This window comes from Cervus canadensis, chromosome 6 (genome assembly GCF_019320065.1).
Source record: "Cervus canadensis isolate Bull #8, Minnesota chromosome 6, ASM1932006v1, whole genome shotgun sequence".
NCBI lineage: Eukaryota > Metazoa > Chordata > Mammalia > Artiodactyla > Cervidae > Cervus > Cervus canadensis.
The window spans coordinates 11,131,531-11,150,743 of NC_057391.1; the positions used below are offsets into that span (position 1 = coordinate 11,131,531).

The 19,213-nt window shown below is 44.0% G+C and overlaps 1 protein-coding gene across 2 annotated transcripts; it reads right to left on the reverse strand.

Moving 5' to 3' along the window:
• Window positions 1-7,892: 7,892 nt before the first annotated feature.
• PDCD7 (programmed cell death 7) lies at window positions 7,893-18,935 on the reverse strand. 2 transcript variants are annotated; one of them, XM_043470800.1, is made up of 6 exons: window positions 18,060-18,935; window positions 15,972-16,110; window positions 11,030-11,266; window positions 10,690-10,777; window positions 9,353-9,454; window positions 7,893-9,021 (listed from the first exon to the last, which is right to left on the reverse strand). In XM_043470800.1, the coding sequence occupies exons 1-6, from the start codon at window positions 18,933-18,935 to the stop codon at window positions 8,898-8,900; spliced, it is 1,566 nt and encodes a 521-aa protein (XP_043326735.1). In that variant the 3' UTR covers window positions 7,893-8,897. The 2 variants fall into 2 exon arrangements, with proteins under 2 accessions (XP_043326735.1, XP_043326736.1); XM_043470801.1 differs by lacking the exon at window positions 9,353-9,454.
• Window positions 18,936-19,213: the final 278 nt, after the last annotated feature.

A 19,213-nucleotide genomic window follows, 5' to 3' on the forward strand; every position in this document is an offset into this window, starting at 1 on the left:
AGGTTGACTTTAATTTCAGGAATGACAGACAGGTCTAACATCCTAAAATTAATCAGTGGGAATAAAGATAAATATCAATAGGATAAAAATTTAAAAGTGTATAATTATGATGCAGAAAAAGCACTTGATAAAATCAATATCCATTCATGATTTTAAGAAACAGTAAACAAACTCTATTTGGCAACTTAAGAATAGAAGGGAATTTCATTAACCTAACAAAGAATGTCTCTAAAACATCTAAAACAAACATCCCACTTAATGGTGAAATATTACAAGATTTCCCCAATATTGGAAATGAAATAAAGATGTCCCCTTCATCTCTTCTATTCAACACTGCCCTGGAGGTACTAGCCTGTGCAAAAAGAGAGGGGGTAAAAAAAAGTATAAGGATTGGAAAGAAAGAAAACTACCATTATTTCTAGATGACATATTTATATGTAGAAAATCCAAAGGAAGAGTATGTTATGTTGTAAAACAGTTAATACAGTGTGACATTGAGAATTTGCAAAGAGACCAACAGAATAGAAAATATGATCTAGAAGCAGATCCACACATATACAGATCCTTGATTTATGACAAAATTGGCCCTTCAGAGCAGGAGAAAAATGAAGGTCTTTTTAAGAAATGGTTCTGGATCAACTGGATATTTTCCAAAAAAATCTTGACCTCTACCTCATAACATAAGCAAAAATCAATTTCAGGTAGGCTGTAAACCTCAATGTGAATGGTTAAGAAAAAAACTTGAAGATAAAATAGGAGAATATATTTATGATCTTAGAAAAGGCAAACATTTTGTAAAATGTTACAAAAAAAGACTAATCATAAAGGAAATACTGATAAATTGGGTTACATTAAAGTTAAGAACTTCCACTCATCACAACATTCCGTTAAGAGAGTGAAAAAGCAAATCACATAGAGGAAAACGATATTTGTACTACACATATCTGACAAAGGACTCATATCCAAAATAAAAAAATTTCTACAAATCAATAAGAAAAAGATCCCAAAATAGGCAAGATTTTTAACAGGTACTTCACAAAAGAGGACATCAAAATAGCCAATAAACATGTAAGTTATTTAACCTCATTAGCCATCAGGGAACTCCAAAACGAAACAATGAGATATCACTACACACACACAGGGGAAGAGTTAAAATTTTTAAAAACCTGACAATATCAAGTGTTGATGATGTAGAACATCTGGAACTATCATGCACTGTTGATGAGAAAGTCAATTAATATTAGTCAATAATATCTGCTAAGCTGAAATCTAAAAATTTAAAATTCAAACATAGCCACTGAACCATTTGGTTAAGATCAAGTGCAGTATCAGTTTAACAATACAACAGCCAGGGATTTGTTTTTTTACATATTTTGGACCACATTAAATGCAGTTGCATTAAAAAAAAAAAGCAAAATTCATTCATACAGAATTCAATTTCATGACTGCCTATAATATACACTTAAATCTAGACTCCTGACCACAGGCATTTTGTAAACAATCAGGGTTTACCAGGGAGTACCTCTGGATCAATACAACATCATCCCTATCAGGATGGTTTCAAAGTCCTGCTGTTCGGGGTCACTGGGGTCATCCCCATACACACAGGAGAACATCCTGTGAAGAGGTAGAGTGGATAATCTGAGGGCATAGAGGTCAAAGGAGGCCAGATGGGCAAATCCTTTAATTCCCTCATTTCTGCTGTCTGCCCTCTCTTATCATTGTCTTACTGTACGGAAGGCTCTAAGGCTTCTGCACCCCATGTTGGGGGACAGTCTCCCAGCATATTGGGAGTGAGTCTTCATACTATAGGATCAGACACTTCCAGTGTGATCACTAAGTAATCTACCCCATCAACCCTTCCTACAGGGGACCTTTGAGATATAAGGAGTTGTAGGGGACACATGACGGAGAAGGCAATGGCAACCCACTCTAGTACTCTTGCCTGGAAAATCCCATGGACGGAGGAGCCTGGTAGGCTGCAGTCCACGGGGTCGCTAAGAGTTGGACACGACTGAGCAACTTCTCTTTCACTTTTCACTTTCATGCATTGGAGAAGGAAATGGCAACCCACTCCAGTATTCTTGCCTGGAGAATCCCAGGGACGGGGGAGCCTGGTGGGCTGCCGTCTATGGGGTGGCAGATAGTCGGACATGACTGAAGTGACTTAGCAGCCTTAGCAGGGGACACAAGAAAGTGAGGAAGTTTTGGCAGTCTCAGATTTATTGTTTACATTTTTGGCCATCGTTAGAATTTTTAGCTATGGGGAAGGACCACAGTTCGTTGAGATGCAAGTGTGAACTGTGTGTCCAATGAGCAAGCATAGAGCCCCCTGCTTCCTTCCCTCCACTCCAACATCTGTATCCTAATGATGTTCTCAGCACTATACCTGCTTCTGGAGTTCTTTAAGAGTTTGAGGATTCTGGAAGCACATTTTAATAGCAGCCAGGACTACAATGTAAGACATGATCTAGTTAGACCATATTCTAAAATGACAGTCACTCTGCTAAATACAAAATAAGAGGCACAGATCATTAAGTGATGATATTCTTCAGAGGAAGGGGAGTACTCCAGTCCTTATGGGGGTTGGGGAAACTTCAGAAACAACAGGACTTGATCTGAACCCTGGAGGGTGGGAGGAAATCCTACGGAGCAGCGGGAAGGTGAGGTAGAGAGAGCACACAACTCCAGGGAGAGGAGAGCTTAAGCCAGGGAGCAGAGGCAGGGCAGAGAGAGAGGGAAGCAAGCTGCTTGAGTCCAGTGTATGGTTTGTGTTGACACGCAGTCTGCAGGAAGACTGAAGGAGTGCGCTGAGGGGGAGGTGGGGAGGGTGCTGAACTTGGGCTGAGTGCTAACACCATTCAGGAAGCAGTGGGGAAAGCCCTGAAGGGATGTGAAGAGGTGGGGTCAGGGTGGGAAAGGAGGATAATAAGCAAGCTGGTCTATGCATGCTCCGACAAACTGCATAACCCAGGACCTTTCCAACATCAGTTCATGGGTCTGTGTCCATGTGGCTGTTTCTGAGCCTGGGGCTACGGGTGATAGGGATCATAGTAATTGATCTACATGGAGCCCCAGCAATGATATTTGTATTATAGGTCTCCACTATACTCTCAAAATGACTTCATCCTTGCCCACAGCTTCAATAATCTATGTGCCAGTACTCACACATGAAATTCTCCAGTTAGGCCCTTCTAAGATCAAACTTATAAATGTAACTGCCTACAAGGTATCTCCTCCATGATGTCTCAAAGGTGCCTCAAACTTGACATACCCGAGATAAACTCGGATGTCCCCCTCCCCAAAAATGCTCCTCTTCCTCCAGGATTCCTTGTCTCAAGGAATGTCTAAGATACACACAAAAGCTTGGGACTCATCCCCGACACTTTCTTCCCCTTCATCGCCACCCATCTCAAATTCCCACCAGATTTTCTCTCCTAAATCTCTGGAATCTAGCCATTTCATGCTACCCCCACTGCTGCCATGGGAATCCGAGCCCCTTCCTCTCTCACTTGGACAACTGGTGTCCCTGTATCTTCTCATGCCTTATCATTCTATTACACACACTGGGATGAAATTGATCATTTCAAGCCAGTCCGATGTTTAAAAGCCTCCAATGGTTCCCCCCTACTCTCAGAATAAAATCAAGCTCCTGACAAGGAATTCCAAGGCCTTGCAGCATCTGGCCCCTACTCCCTCGCTTGGCCGTCTTATTCTCACCATGCGGGCCTTCAACTGCACTGCCCTCTCAGCCCCACAGAGGGTCTTTGCATACACTATTCCAGATACTTGCAATGTTCCTCTTTGTCTCTTCCCACTAGCTAAATCTTCAGAGCTCATCATGTCCCCAAAAAAGCTTTCCCTAATCCCCAAACTTGAATTGGTCCCACTAGTACAGTGGCTTTCAAGATCTTTTTTCTACTGTGTCCCATGGAGTGAAATACATTTGACTTTGTAACCTAGTAAATACATACATAAATTGAATGATAGTTGTTACACTTACTATGTGACACATAGATGTTTTCTATTATTTCACCTGAAAGCATTACAGAACACTCAGTTTGGGGGGGAAAAAGGAGGGGGAACCATATTCTCCTTCAAAGCACTTGGCCCATTTTTTTATTGTTGGGTGAATATCTATCTCCTTTAAAGCCTGTACTCATTCAGGAGTATTTGGTATTTTGCTCACCATTATAGCCCCTGTACTTAGCAAATTATTTGAGCATCAACAGGCACTTTAAAAATTTTTGAACAATGAAAAATATAAATTTGTGTCTTAATACTGTTTTTTTGTAGTGCATATCATAATTACAACTGACTACAATTATCTTGTATAATCATTAGACTTCTCTACTCTAGACTAACTGCAGGAGGGTAGGAATCCTGTGTGTGTCCCCTTCTTATGTCTCCAGCATTTAACATTGTACCTGGAAAATGGTAAATAATAATTTCCCAAGAACACCATTCAAATCCTGGTAACCAGATTCTGGCAAGAGTAAGTTAATGAAGTTGAAAAGTGTCTGCTGCTCTTCATAGTTATCCATTCTAAGTCCAGTTGCCTCCAAGACTTCAATCTTTGCTTCAGAGACTATGAAAAACCCAGCTTATTCCAAAAGGAAAATGGAACCTTCATTGGAAACAAATTCTTCACGGATAGTCAGGTTAGCAAGTCAGAAACTACTCATGGGTACACCCAGAAGTAAACAGTTAATTGTGTGGAAATAGCTGGTTATAAGTAATTTTTTAAAAAAATTTAGTGGGAAATGCTTCATGTAATCTCTACTCCCTAAATTCTGTCACAGCTAATACTTCACAGCATTCATACTCCTTCTATATATTATTCTTATTTGAATGGAATAAGACATACTTTGCACTTACCTTGTAATTCCCAAGATAGCTTCTCTGAGGACAAAATTTGTAGAAGTAAATTGTTACAACAGATGGTATAATCCCAGCTAAGCTTCTCGATTATCCTTGCACAAAAATCACGTGGACATAGGAGCATGAATGGCTTTAGAGTGATTAAATTGGTTGGCTACAGCAAATTCTTTGACGTCATAAACTCCGGCACTCCCACTGAACACTCTCAGTATTTAACATACAACTAATCTCTTTCATTTTCCAATCTTCCCTGTACTTGTCTAATTTCTTAAATGCTCTTATTAGAGTTTCTCACAAATCTAGTGTCTCCTGTTAATTTGTCAAGATAAATAAATTTCTTCTATATAGGACATGATGAATCAACACATTTCTGGCTAGTCTTTGAAGCATTTAACTCTCTCTTTTCACTTATTTACGCTCAGTACATAGAGAATCTCGGCTACACGCCGCATGCTAAGCAGTGCTGTGGCAAGTTGTTTCAGTCGTGTCCGGCTCTTTGCAGCCCTATGGACTGGACTGTAGCTCACCAGGCTCCTCCGTCCATGGGAGTCTCCAGGCCAGGATACTGGAGCTGGCTACCACTCCTCCTCCAGGGCATCTTCTCAACCCAGGGATCAAACCCACATCTCTTATGTCTCTTTCATTGGCAGGTGGCTTCTTTACCACTATCATCACCTGGGAAGCCCAGTATAGGCTACACCTATAAGGTAAACTTGGAACAGAATACTGGGATTGAGTGGGAATTCAGGATCGGAGTTAAAGAGGCTCCCACTGGCCAAACATGAGGCAATCAATGAAAAATAATAGCAATGGGTTGAAAGAAAAATCCATTTAGATCCGAATTCATAATGACACTTAAAATTTACTAGTAACTTTTAGAGGATGCAACTCATTATTTTGAATACTAGTAAATAAAACCATGTCTATTTTTTGCCTTTCCTATACAAATTGTGGTCCTGTGTAATCAAATAGTTGATGAGGTGATGCTTCTCCTTTTAATATTCCAGCTGAAGTAAAAGAAAGAAGGGCACAATTAAACTGTCAGTCTTTTGCAAATCCAAATAAGTGAGTCTAGGTCTTGAATAACAATGGCTGCTAAAATCACAAAAGGAGACAACTGATTAGTCCTCCTGAATGTAGTACCAGGTCTATGATATACTTGTGCCAGAAAATCCCGATCTTAATGTGATCAAACCTCTAGCATGGTCCAATAGAAATGTATGAGCCACACATGTAATTGTACATCTCAAGTCAAACTCAGCTTCAGTTCAAACTCAATTTCAAGTGCCCAACAGCCATAGATGGCTACAGTACAATTCTGTCTAATCATTAAGTTATAAGAAATACAGGAACAGAGGAAAATATAATCACAATGATGCAGTTAGCAAAATCCAGACTGGGAACTCTTTAGAAAAAAGATGATCTCCTCAAGTAATAAATTGCAAGGGAGCGAAAGAGTGAAAGTGCAACAGTACACGGGAAGACCTACGGGTTATGAGAAATTTAAGACACACACTTACTAACAACGATGCATAGACGGCATCCAGATCTTGATTTGGAACAAAATGCAAAACACACATTTATGAGATCATTTGAACACTGACTGGATATTTGATGATACTAACGAGTTATTCCGGAGAAGGCAATGGCACCCCACTCCAGTACTCTTGCTTGGAAAATCCCATGGACAGAGGAGCCTGGTAGGCTGCAGTCCATGGGGTCGCTAAGAGTCAGACACAACTGAGCGACTTCGCTTTCACTTTTCACTTTCATGCATTGGAGAAGGAAATGGCAACCCACTCCAGTGTTCTTGCCTGGAGAATCCCAGGGACAGGGGAGCCTGGTGGGCTGCCGTCTATGGGATCAGAGTCGGACACGACTGAAGTGATTTAGCAGCAGCAACGAGTTATTCATTTCTTTAGGTGCAATAGCAGCACTGTGGTTAAAATTTTTTAATATCTTAGAGCTATGAACTCAAACACTCATGAAGTAATATGGCATCTGAGATTTGCTTCAAAATAATCCAGTGTGATTGGTAGGGGTACAGATAAAACAAGATTGGCCAGGAGTTGACCATTATTTGAAGTCAGATGATGAAAAAAATTATACCATTCTCTCTACCTTTCAATGTTTGAAATTTTCCACAATTAAAAAAAAAAAAGAAAGAAAAGAAGACCTGGGATAAGATTACAGAGATACTGTCCATATTGTCTGAAGTACAGTTCGTGAAAGACACTACCGTAAGTCTTCTTTCTGAATTCATGACGTACCAGTGGCTGCTGCCACCACCACGACACAGGGCAATAAACTAGGAAAAACTTAACAAAACAAAAAACCAAACAAGTAACAAAAACAATGCTCACTTTATTAAAACTTTGCAGAAGCTGAATGAGAGGAACGAGGGAATTGTTTTTTCCACCTGAGACTGTCTTCTTTTCCTTGGGTCCTGCTGCCTGAGTTTTCCTGAGTCCCGGCTCCACACTCACTAAGCCCATCAATGCAGGTATCTTTGAAGCAAGGCTCTCTGGAACCAAATATATATTGTACAATTCATCTTTTCTTTCTACTTGTCCTGCAGCTCACCAGAAAATGGAGATTTGTAACAAAAGGGCACACAGGCCTGTGAGGTGATATGAGCCTGATCGTCTCAGATTCTGAGGTTTATGAGTTTAGACACACTTGGAGGAGTGACGGCTCTCACACCCTGTTAACTCTGTAATGCATAATATAGAAACTTAACAGTGCAAATGAAAGAAAAAAGGGGCAAATGTGTTAGTTAGTATCTTGTACCCAAGTGCTTCCAATTACATGAAATCACCTCCAAAGCTGAGGTGTCCTTTCCTGCTTATCCAGAGCTGGATTCCACATACAAAGTCTGGTGTTTGAGGTTTGCCTTCCTGGAGCAAATGCCTAGTTAGTAAATGTGAACTTTATAACGTGTGTGTGTTTCAGCAGTGAGAGAGAGTGTGCAGTGATCTGGGAGGCAACAAATTGAGGGCAAAGGCTGAAACTAAAAAATAAAAATAATATTTATTTAGCTTTTTGGAAATAACACAATAAATGACAAAAAAGGAAAACCAAACCAAACAAAAAAACCTGACAATGTTATATGATTGATCATCTCCAGGCACAACAGCATTTATTAACGAATATAAAAAATAAACTTTATTATTTCAATCCACTTTCCCCCTGCCCCTCACTTCAACTACATGTGTATTCTTGGAAGCTTGAGTTCCTAAGAAAATTCCACAATTTCCACTATACCAGCTCCCACAGGGTGACTGAGTGAAGTTAATCAGGGTCCCAATCCTATAAGGAAATTAATTTTTATCGTTGGGGGTTCTGAACAACCAGACCTTTAGGAACTTAAAAAGCAGGTGTTTTCATTAGGATCCTTCTAACATGGGGGAAATGCAGCCAGCATCCATTAAAACACAATCCAGTTTGGATACAAGTACTCTGCAGGTCTCCCAAGTTGTCCACATGACTAGCAGTGAGGCCACCAGTTTTTCTGGCAGCCTAGCCTCTCCAGCTGCACCAAAAGTAGAATTCACAAAACTGAAGATAAAGCCTTCCTGACTTTTCTTCCTGGAAGTTAGGGGGGTCTTTGGGTAAGAAAGGTAAGGAGATTTTGCATCAAGCTTGCCTTAACAAGCAGTCCTGGGGGAAGGACTGCTAATCTATCCAGAGCACACTTGTGTCGAGGATATGTGTGTATAGTGTACTTACCCACTACCACGCAAGAAAGGTACGGGTAAACTTGCAAGTCACTCTGGATGAAGCCCCTCAAAACAGAGGCAAATTCAGTGAACCAAGGCCACTGCCTGTCACGATAACCTCAGTCCACCTAGGTCCTTTCTTGAAGAATCGTGTTAATCTCCTGATTCAAGAGGCACCTCTGGCTGAGACAGAGGACAGAAGAAAAACGTAACTTCTGGGTAGGGCAAGATGGCAGCATCACTGATGCTTAGAGCTGGGAAGAGCCTTGGCTGGATGACACTCCTGGAGCATCTTTACTAATGCAGCTTGACAGCGGTTGCCCAGATGTCGTTGCTGGGGAGCGGGGGAAGGACCCATCCTTGAGGAATGGCGCTGCCTTTGGGATGATCAGATGGCACCAGGTACTGATCCCAGTCATGCCTTAATATGAACATTGTAGAACAGCTGTTTATTTCTGTTTTACTCCAAGCAAGATGTTAGCAACTAAGTATTCTATTTCAGGACTCTGCTTTCAAATGACTGATATGAATCCACTAAAGAACTTAATTTCTAGAAATTATGCAAAAGACTACTTCTTAATGTACATACAAATGGGGAAAAAACTCCAAAGAACTTGTATTTTATGGATAACCAAATAATGAATATAGCGTCGATCCTCATTACTTACAGATTCTGTATTTGCAAATTTGCTTACCCACTAAAATTTATGTGTAACCTCCCAAATCATTACCCATGGTGCTTCCATGGTTACCTGCTGACACGCACAGAGCAGTGAAACACGTGAGCCGCCAAAGGGCGTGTTCCCCACTGCAGTGGGACACGGTGACACTCTGCCTCCTTGTTTTCAGATCTCCTGTTGTAAACAAGTGTCCTTTTTGTAGTCTATTTAGGACAACATTCTTCACATTTTTGTGCCTTTTACTGGCATTTTGTTGTCTAAAATGGCTCCCAAGTATAGTGCTAGAGTGCTAAAGCTAGCATGAGAAGGCTGCAATATGCCTTATGGAGAAGAGACGTATGTTAGATAAGCTACCTTCAGGCTGAGTTATATGTTAATGAGTTCAATGTTAAAGGATCAAAAATATATATTAAACAAGGTGTCTTTAAAAAAAGAAAGAAAATTTATATATTGATTGGTTGATGAAATGTTATGGCCAGAGGCTCACAGGAATCTAATTCTACTTTTCCTTTAGGAGCAGCAGTTCAACATCCTCTAATTCAGCATTTGCAGCTTTATAGAATACAGCTCCTATGAATAACGAGAATCAACTGTAATATATTTAAAGGCTAAAACTTGTACATTAGCCAGAAATACACTTTTCCCAGAACACTGCTCAACAGCGCTGCTGGACCTGTGGAAGGGTCCTCAAAGATCGCTTGGTTCAGCAGCTTTTCAAACTGGGCTTTGAAGACCCTTAGATCCAAGGGGATGCTCTGGGGAGCCTAGAAACAACAAGGTGCTTCCAGTCACTAACAGATTTAAGCTGCCCATGGAACCCACTCACTCATTCTGTTATACAAACTGATTTCTCAAAAGGCTGCATCTGGGAGGGGACTACTGTTCACATTTGAAGGCCACAGTCTAATCCTCCGTTTGCATCTTGCAGGTAAGGGAAGTGAGGCTCAGAGCTAAAAACTTTACCCAGCTCATTAGTAACTGCAGATTAAGGTGAGACTCCTTGTTCCTAGCTCTCTTGGCTTTGAACTCACAAGTCAGTGTGGGTTTTAAACAGACTCCACAGGTAAGTAAGTACACAGGGAGGGTTTCTTTTCCGTGGCCTGTTTAGCCGCAGGAAAGAATTAGGAAAAGGAAGTCAATGTGTTAAGTCAACATAACAGCTATAGCATGGGATAACACAGATGGCAAGTCACAACCTGAGTTTCAGTGTCTTCACCTGTTAAAATAGGGACATGTACTTCTCAAGAGTTGATGAGGACTAAACAAGATGTAAGCAGCATCCTTCAAACTTAGAAACATTACATAAATGCATAAGAACTAAAAACACAGATATAGTAATAGACCCCAACAACATAAGCACTGCCTGTTGCTACCTAAGGGAAAGAAGACATGGACAATGCCCCTCTGACCTTATCTGGATGAGTGCTGGCAGGGAGTGCTCGGCTTGGAGGTAATACTGCCGGAAAGGCTGCAAGAGATGAGCGAGCGGGAACTCATCTGAAAAAGAAAACACACCATGCCATGTCATCATGCATATTTCTCAAAGCAAAGTGACTTAGTCCATGATTATATAATATGATCAAATGTGTCTCACCATCATCCCTGATTTCCAGGATATAGTTGAGAATTCAAATCCTAAACGTGTCACTTGTCATCTACCACCTCTTAGCTCAGGTGGAGATCAAACATGAGCAAAAGAGCTGTCAATCTAGTATTTTTCTTTTCTCTACTGGCTACAGAGGAACTTACCTGGATTCCCAAATAACTTGGACTCGATTTCATGCTTCTGAAGTAAAAATTTCTCTTTTTCTTTCCTCTGTTTCTTTTCTAATTCTCTTTTCCTCTCTTCCTCTTGTTCTCCTTCTAACATAACTTGGAGGGCTCTCTCTTCAGCTTCATAGAGCTCAGAGCGCTTTTTAATGAGTTTTCTCAGTCGCTGAAGGTGATGCTCAAAAGTCTCATCTGCTGAGGCTGGAGGACAGACCCCTGGGCAACGAGATCCAAATGGTGTTTAGATACAACCTCTTCTTATCCCCAAACCCATATTCTAAGGAGCAGACTCAAAGTCCTACTTCCAGTACGAGTTTGGTTAGAGTTTACAAATTCCGACCAATCTTTGAGGCTCAATTTGACCTTTCTGAGTCTTCAATTAATTTGACTCTACCCTGAGTTTCACTAACTCCTCTTTCTGTATCACACCATTTAACCTTTGATTTTGTTTATTTCTAATGTTTTTGACCCTTCAGCTGGACAGTTCCTTTACTAAAGGGAGGAACCGTCTTTTATTTCTTCATTGTAAAAACAGCACAGACACCTAGACCCAATTAATAAATAATTCTCCCTCTGACTGAGTCTGAACTTCTGAGAGTGCACACTTGAGCAGTGAGAAAGAAATACACTTAACCAACCACAATAACCTCACAGGCTGCTAATGAGAGTAGCAAGGCCAACTATTTCATTTGTCCAGTTTTAGCACTGGAAACCCAGTGTCCTGGGGAAGGTTGGTCACCCTGATTTGGAGGTCTAATTCTTTTCTTCCTCAACTACTGCAACTAAATGGCTGTGGAATTCGCTCTCCTATCTTCATCTCCAAGGCTAACGGTTCTTCAGATCATTTTGTTAGGATTTCTTTGCTTGAACAAGTTTTCATCCACTCATTCCCACCTACAGAAACTCTACAACTCAAATCCATCTTCTACTAAGTTGATAATTATTTACCAAATACACACAAAATTCTTATGTACTGAGAAATTGAAACTGTCATTTTGTTGCTTTGTAATGAGTTCATGGTTTTGTTTCATTTTTTACCTAGACCAAGGATTGACAAACTTTTTCTATAAAGGGCCAGACACTGAATATTTCAGGCTTGTGGATCATACAATCTCTGCTACAAACACTAAAATCTGCCAGTACAGCAAAAATATACAGTTAATCCATCAGCCCCAAAGTACCTCCAGACCCATGAGAAGGTGTGGCCTGCTCCCATCTCAGTTTGCTGGGCCACACCACCCATGCTCACATTCCTCAGCCCTTCACTGATCACTTCTCACCACATTCCCTCTGAAATGGCACTCCCCACCAACCCTCTTCCAGACCCCCTCCACTGACATGATCTGGGTTAGGTGAGATCCTTCCACTGTCTACCATTACTTCTCTAGTTCAGGCAGCTCCCAGATACCAATGCCTTCTCCTTTATTCCCCTTTATTTCCCTTGAGGCCACCCACACCTTAGGGACTCACCCACTCTTCGGACCTTGGCATAATTAGAAAAAAGATTCCACCCCTGAAGTCTTAAATCCAATTATTCTCTTCTCTGGCTTTCTACCTAAGACTCCATCAGTTTCACTAAAACCTCCTTGGGAGGTTTTATGGGAATTCCTTGGTGGTCCAGTGGTTAAGACTCTACACTTCCACTGCAGGGGGCATGGGTTTAATCCCTGGTTGGGGAACTAAGATCCTGCATGCCATGCAGTGCAGTCAAAAAAAAATTAAAAACAGACAAAACAAAACACAAACAAACAAAGACACCCCTCTAGGCTATCAAATTTCTCCAAAACGTGTGGTCACCCACAAAGCAAAACCCAACAGCCCTGTGCTCTGTGCTCGCCTGTCAAATGCACCCGCCACCATGGGACTGGTGCCAGGGCACGCGTCTGTCAGCTCTGCCCAGTCAGCACCTCTCTGCAGCCACACTCCCAGGCCGCTCCAGTTGGCTCGCGTTCGCTCCTCACTGCAAGTATTTCAAACCTGCAACTGCTCTCCTAAAGCCTTCCTTCTCTACTCTGAGCAACCCATCTAGCATTTTCCCTAGAGAAAAAGAGGCCATCAGGCAGGAAATTCCTTAACATTTTTTTTCCCCTGACTTTGCTCATTTGCCTTACTACCCCTCCTTGCCCTCTTCATTTTCATTCCAGTGGAAAATGGCTCCTTCTCCACTGACGTGAACACCTCCATCCAGGATCTGAATCTCCCAACTTCCTATAGGACCTCAAGCCATCAACTATCCCTCCTGCTTCCCTTTACAGGCAAACTTTTAGTGAGTTGGACTCACTGTTTGCTTTTTTGATTTCCTATTCCCTCTTTGATCTTGTCTATTCTGTCTTATACTCATACCACCCCACTGAAATGCACCCCGCACAGGTCACTAACGATCTGTTAGGGATGGCCCTTAATCTTCATATTACTTGACGGTGATGGTAATAATAATAGGAAGAAACACTTAAACATTTGCCAGGATGGTTTTAAACACTTTATGTATGTTTACTAATTTAATCATTGCAACACCCCAAGGATAGGTACTATCACTATTTCCTTCGTACAGGTGAGGAAAAATCAAGGTACAGAGAAGTTCAAGTAACCTACCCATTATTACACAATCTCTTTCAGCATTTGCAACTTTCCAGAAGAAAGCAGGGAGTCTACATGGGCGCAGGCCAACTCACTTCAGTTGTGTCTGACTCTTTGCGACCCTATGGACTACAGCCCACCAGGCTCCTCTGTCCAGGGGATTCTCCAGGCAAGGATACTGGAGTGAATTGCCATGCCCTCCTCCAGACAGTCTTCCCGACCCAGGGATCAAACCTGTGTCTCTTACATCTCCTGCACTGGCAGGCAGAATCTTTACCACTAGTACCACCTGGGAAGCCCCAGGAGGTCTACACTTTCCTCCTCTCTCTCTTGATGGCTTTTGTAGTCTCCTCCTTACCCAGCTTGATTTTGACATTTCCTAGGATTTTGTGTTTTTGACCCTCATCTCATACCACACAATCTCCTTAAGGTGATTCCAATTTATGGCTACATGCTAACAAACTCTTATCCAGAATGCCCCAAGGCCACCTCAAACTCAACAGGTCCTAAACCAAACTCATCAGCCCTGAGCCTGTTCCTGCTCCTGTTTTTCCTGGTCAATTAGAACAGTACCATCATTCATTTAAGAGATCAAGCTAGAACCTGAAAGTCATTTTTTCCCCTCAGCTCCCACATGAGCTCCCCGAGTTACTTACTTATGTGTATACATGTACTTCACACACACTACTCACATCTCTTAAATCCATAAACTTTTCTCCAACTCACCATCTGACCCTTATTTCACACTCCCATACTATCCATGCCCAGACAACAGTAGCCTATCAGTCTCTTTTCTCCTTCCTCCTAGAAGCCCCAAACCTTCCTCTACTTGCCAGCACTAACCTTTGTCATCATTTCACTCTCTGCTAAAAGTCTTTCAATAGTTCCACTCAGCTTTCAGCACAGGTGAGACATCTAGTCCTAGTCCATAAGACTCTTTACAACTTGTTCCTATTTACATAACCAGCTTCGTTTTCTCAGTAGCTAATTGGAGAAGCACATGCCTTAAAAAGAAATTAGAAAGTTGCACTTCTTCTTTCAAAGTATCCAACAAACCCAGTTACTAGACACTAACTTGTTTTATACTCAAGACAATTCCAAAGAGTCTGCTTATTTTAGATCATAATTTCTCCTAAAATTTCTCCCTTCTTTTGGAAAGTGAGGAAGGCTAATAGTGAGAAATTATGCTGGTGAATTCACTTGATGAAAATTTACTGAACATACCTCATGGAAGACATGAAGTAGGGGAATATTAAATAGTAGCCCTCAGGTTTTGCAATTTTTGTCAGGAAAAGAAAGAGGTAGACACAGTAGATGCAAACACCACTCTGACTCTTGAATGGGGTCATCTGATTCTGAGACCTGAATCTGAATCAGCCAGTCTGGAGGCTGGGCATGCAGAAGCTAATCACTTAGCTAGTGAATGAGCGGGCAGAATGCACATGTCCTAAAGAAAGTTTATGAAGGGTCTGAGTTGCAGTTTTCAATCATATTTTAAACCACACAGGACAAATCTTTTGCTGCTGTGGTACTTGCTAATTTGCGCACTCTCAACTATCCCTGGTGAATGACAATGGCCTACTAAATAAGGCAGCGCTTTGTCCCAGCCAGGTGCAAATGAAAAGGAGCAGCATGTCACCTCAGCCCAGAGCAGGGTAGGGTGGATGATGCTGCGTCTGTGTTTACTTCTGAAGGAGAGTGAGAGCTTAAATGGGAAAGACGGGACTGAGGGCCCTCCAGACAAGCAGACTGGCAAGAGCAAAGATCCAGGCAGCAAACGGAAAGCAAACTGGGGAACTTCTAGAAAACCAGTGCTCCCTCTAGAGTCCAGAGGAGACTACTGAGGTCTTCTAGGTCCAAAAGTGACTTGCAGGTGAGTCAGGGACACCCATGCAATTTGCAGGGCACTCCCCGCCCCGTCTAACCATTCATACATTTTCAAATAGCAATGTTTCAGGTTTGAAATGTATCTGAAAGAGCATGATAAGTTTTTGACACCTTTTGAAGCACCAAGTAAAGACAGGGTAGCTTTCACCTTGGTATGTGGACAAAGTTGACCAGCCATGCCAAACTCACTCAGAAAAGTTTAGCCAGGAAAGCCTGGGACGGGAATGGTGACTCAAGAGGAACACACGGCAGTGGGTTTCCACATCCTTTTCAATTTTGGCTACCCAGGGCTAAACATCTGAGGCTTCCTGCTTCAAAAGTTCTGAGGTACTGTTTATAAGCTTAGGTTACCCTAGTGGGTGAAAATAATGAAGTATCAAGCATTTTTCTGTCAAACGCTTTGGGGACGGGGAGGTGCCAGGGTCAAGTAAAAGAAGAAATGCAAAGTAGTGCTTACCTTTCCTTGCCGCAGCCTCTTTCCTAAGTTTCCTCAATTTCTCCAAGGCCCGAAGAATATCCACCATTCTTTTGGTGTCAGCTTGTTTCTTCCTCACTTCAGATAAGACACCATCGGCAGCAGCTTTAAGTTCCTGCTCCTGAAAGAGAAAGAGAAGCCATGAGACCTAGTATGGAACCTAAAGAGGAACAGCCTTACAACAGAGAGAAGCCGCCTGGGCTTGAGATTTCAGAGGATCGGGTGGTCCCAGGGTTAAGAAAGACTCCACTGGATCAACATCCCAGTTTCCGGGCCGAGCACCACTCCCCTCTACACTGCTCCAGCCCAGGGATTATCTTCTCTGCAGTTTCCACCTGGGCCCTTGTCTTTGTTTCTTCCTCAGAGTTTCTCAAGCGTGGTTCAAAGGAACATCTGCATCCAACTTACCTTGCCAAGCTGGGGCTCTGTCATTAAAAATGCAGACTCCTAGATGCAAAGTTTCGGACTAGCAGGGAGGATGAGGCACGGGGTCGGAAAGGCCCCGAGTCCAGCGTTCTCAGTGACACCTAAGCACAGCCTATGCCCCCCTGCTCTAACGTCTTTGATGGGACAGCCTTTTCAATGTCTGAAAATCCACTCCTACTCTTCTTAAACTGGTTCACATGGAGACTAAATAACCCTGGTTCCTCAAGTCACTACTCACGGGACTCCCTCTCTAGTACCCTTGCAGTGGGTGGTAGGGAGGATCCTTTTGACTAAAGCTCTCTTTCCCATCTGTCAAATGAGCACTATAATTTCACCATTACAGATACACCATGCTGTTTCACTCTTTTGTTCCTGGAACTGTACATGTTGCTTTCACTTGGCTTGGAGATTTCACATAAGACTCAGCTGAGATGTCACTGGATCATCCGGGATGCCTTCCTTGATACTTTCCCCCAACCTCCAGTTGAAATCCCAACACACACCATGCTATACAGACACGATCCCCCATAGTCCTCTAAGCCCCTCAAGGATACGGTCTATGTCCTATTCATCTCTGTCTCCAGCACCCAGTAGTGAGCCAGCCCCAGGAGGTCCTCATTAAATGTCTATTGAACTGGCTCAAATTCCCTTAGATTAAGGTACTGTCTCTCCTTTAAGGCACTGATATGTTCCTGGAGGTGTGAAGACAAAGCTTGCCATCGATACACTTCACAGGGGAGGTGGATCAGACTCAGGGCTGTGGCAGATAGGAGGAGGGAGGAAATACTAGCTGGTTGTGGAGAGCGAAGGGACAGAGGAAGTCCCTTGAGGAACTCAAAAGTAATGAGGATGCCTTAATTATAATATCTGACCAATTTCCAGTTTCACCCTTGCCCTCTACTTAAGAACTTAAGGTCAGTAGGCTTTGGAGTGAAACTGCCCCCAAACCAGTTGTGTGACTGTTGGCAAGTTAATCTCTCTATGCCTCAATTACCTAATCTGCAAAATTAGGATAATACTGCCTACCTCTCAGGGTTGTTACAAGATCTGGCATTTGCAAGTGAGGACTGTAGGCAGCATAATGTCTAGTATATAGTAAGTGCTCAAAAATACCATTGTTGAACTTGAGAATACAGTTGAACTTGTAAACAAAGGAATCTGGGGAAATCATCACTATTGGCCCATCAGCCAATCAGGGTATATGTTCCTCGAGAAACGGCCCAAAGTTCTTTTTGTTTTGTATTCTGAAAACCACCTAGAGCAATACAAGACGCAAGGCCCAGACGCTTGTTCGTCTTGAATGTTACTAAGTGGACAGAAGGATGGAGCAAGAAACAGATCTATCATCCCCGTAAGATCATTGTGTAATCCTATTCTTGGGATTCATGAGACTTTGCAGCGCACCCAGAGCATCTGTACTGTGTACACTATACACCATTAACTCGCAACCAAAATGGAGACATGTGGTACGAAAGACAAACTATCTTTTGATTTTACGGAAGAGGAAAAAGAGGCTTAAAGCTGAGAAATGACAGTGCAAAGCCTCACGCCCCAAACCAGTTGTGTGACTGTTGGCAAGTTAATCTTTGATTAACTTTGATTACCACCACCATTCCGGCTCCGGCGAGCGTCCGCTGCTCTTACCCGCTTCTTCTCCTCCACCTCCTGCACGCACTGGACCCTCCAGCGGTCAATCTCCTGCTCGCGCTCTGCTGCCCGCGCGGCCTCCGCCTCCCGCTCGGCCTCGCGTTCCCGGACCCTCTCGCGAAGCCGCAGGCGGCGGCGCCGGACCCTCTCCAGCCGGCGCCGCGCCTCGCCCACGTAAGCGGCCTGGGTCAGCAGCTCTAGCCGCTCGGCCAGCTCGGCGCGCAGCGGCTGTGCCTGCGCATGCAGCTGCGCCCAGGCCGCGCCGTCGGCCTCGGCCTCGCGCAGGGCCTGGCCCAGGTCGCGCAGCCGCCGCACCAGGCGCAGGGCCCCCCGCAACCGGGCGCGCACCTCGCCCAGGCTGGGCCCGGCGGGCGCGCGCGGGGGCACCGAGCCGCTGGCCCTCCGCGGGGTTCCGAACACCGCCTCTAGCCACTGCCGGTCGCGCAGGCGCTGCAGGGCCGCGTCCCCGAGCGCGTCGGACGGCGGCGGTGCCTCAGGCCAGCGCGGGCTCCAGGGCGGCCCCGGGCCTGGAGGCGGCGGCCGCGGGCGCTCACCGGCGTCGCTCCCTAGGAAGGGCCGGCACTGGGGCGGCGGCGGAGGCAGCGGAGGTGGCGGCACCGGGTAGAAGGAGCCGCCGCCGCCACCTCCGCCGCCTCCGCGGGAGACTTCCCCGGGGGCCCGGGGCTGCAGAGCCAGCGGAGGCTGGAGGAAGGGGGCGGAGGCCCCCGGAAAGGAGCCAGGCCTCTGGGGAAGAGGCGGCGGGAAGGCCGGGGAGGGTAGTGGCGGCGGCGGACAGCCGAAGGGAGCGGGAGGCGGCGGCTGCGGGGGCGGCGGGCCGGGGCGACCCGGGGCGAAGAAGGGTGGCAGAGCCATAGCCACCACAGAAGGATTCTGAGAAGTGACAGGAATCTGAGTGGTTCCCGAAGAAAGTGTCTTCCGGGAGGAAGTGACGCACATCACGCGCGTCACTAGTGTGACGCTACGGCCCAGGGACGCCCGCGCCGGGCTGGGGGTTTTCATTCAATCCAAAAACACTGTCCTTACTGAGCGTTTTAGGTGGGGAGCTAGCAGCTTTGCAGTGAGATTAACAGATACAGTTCCTCTCCTTGTAGAACTACTTATTTAATCAAGTAATCAATCAAATGCAAAAG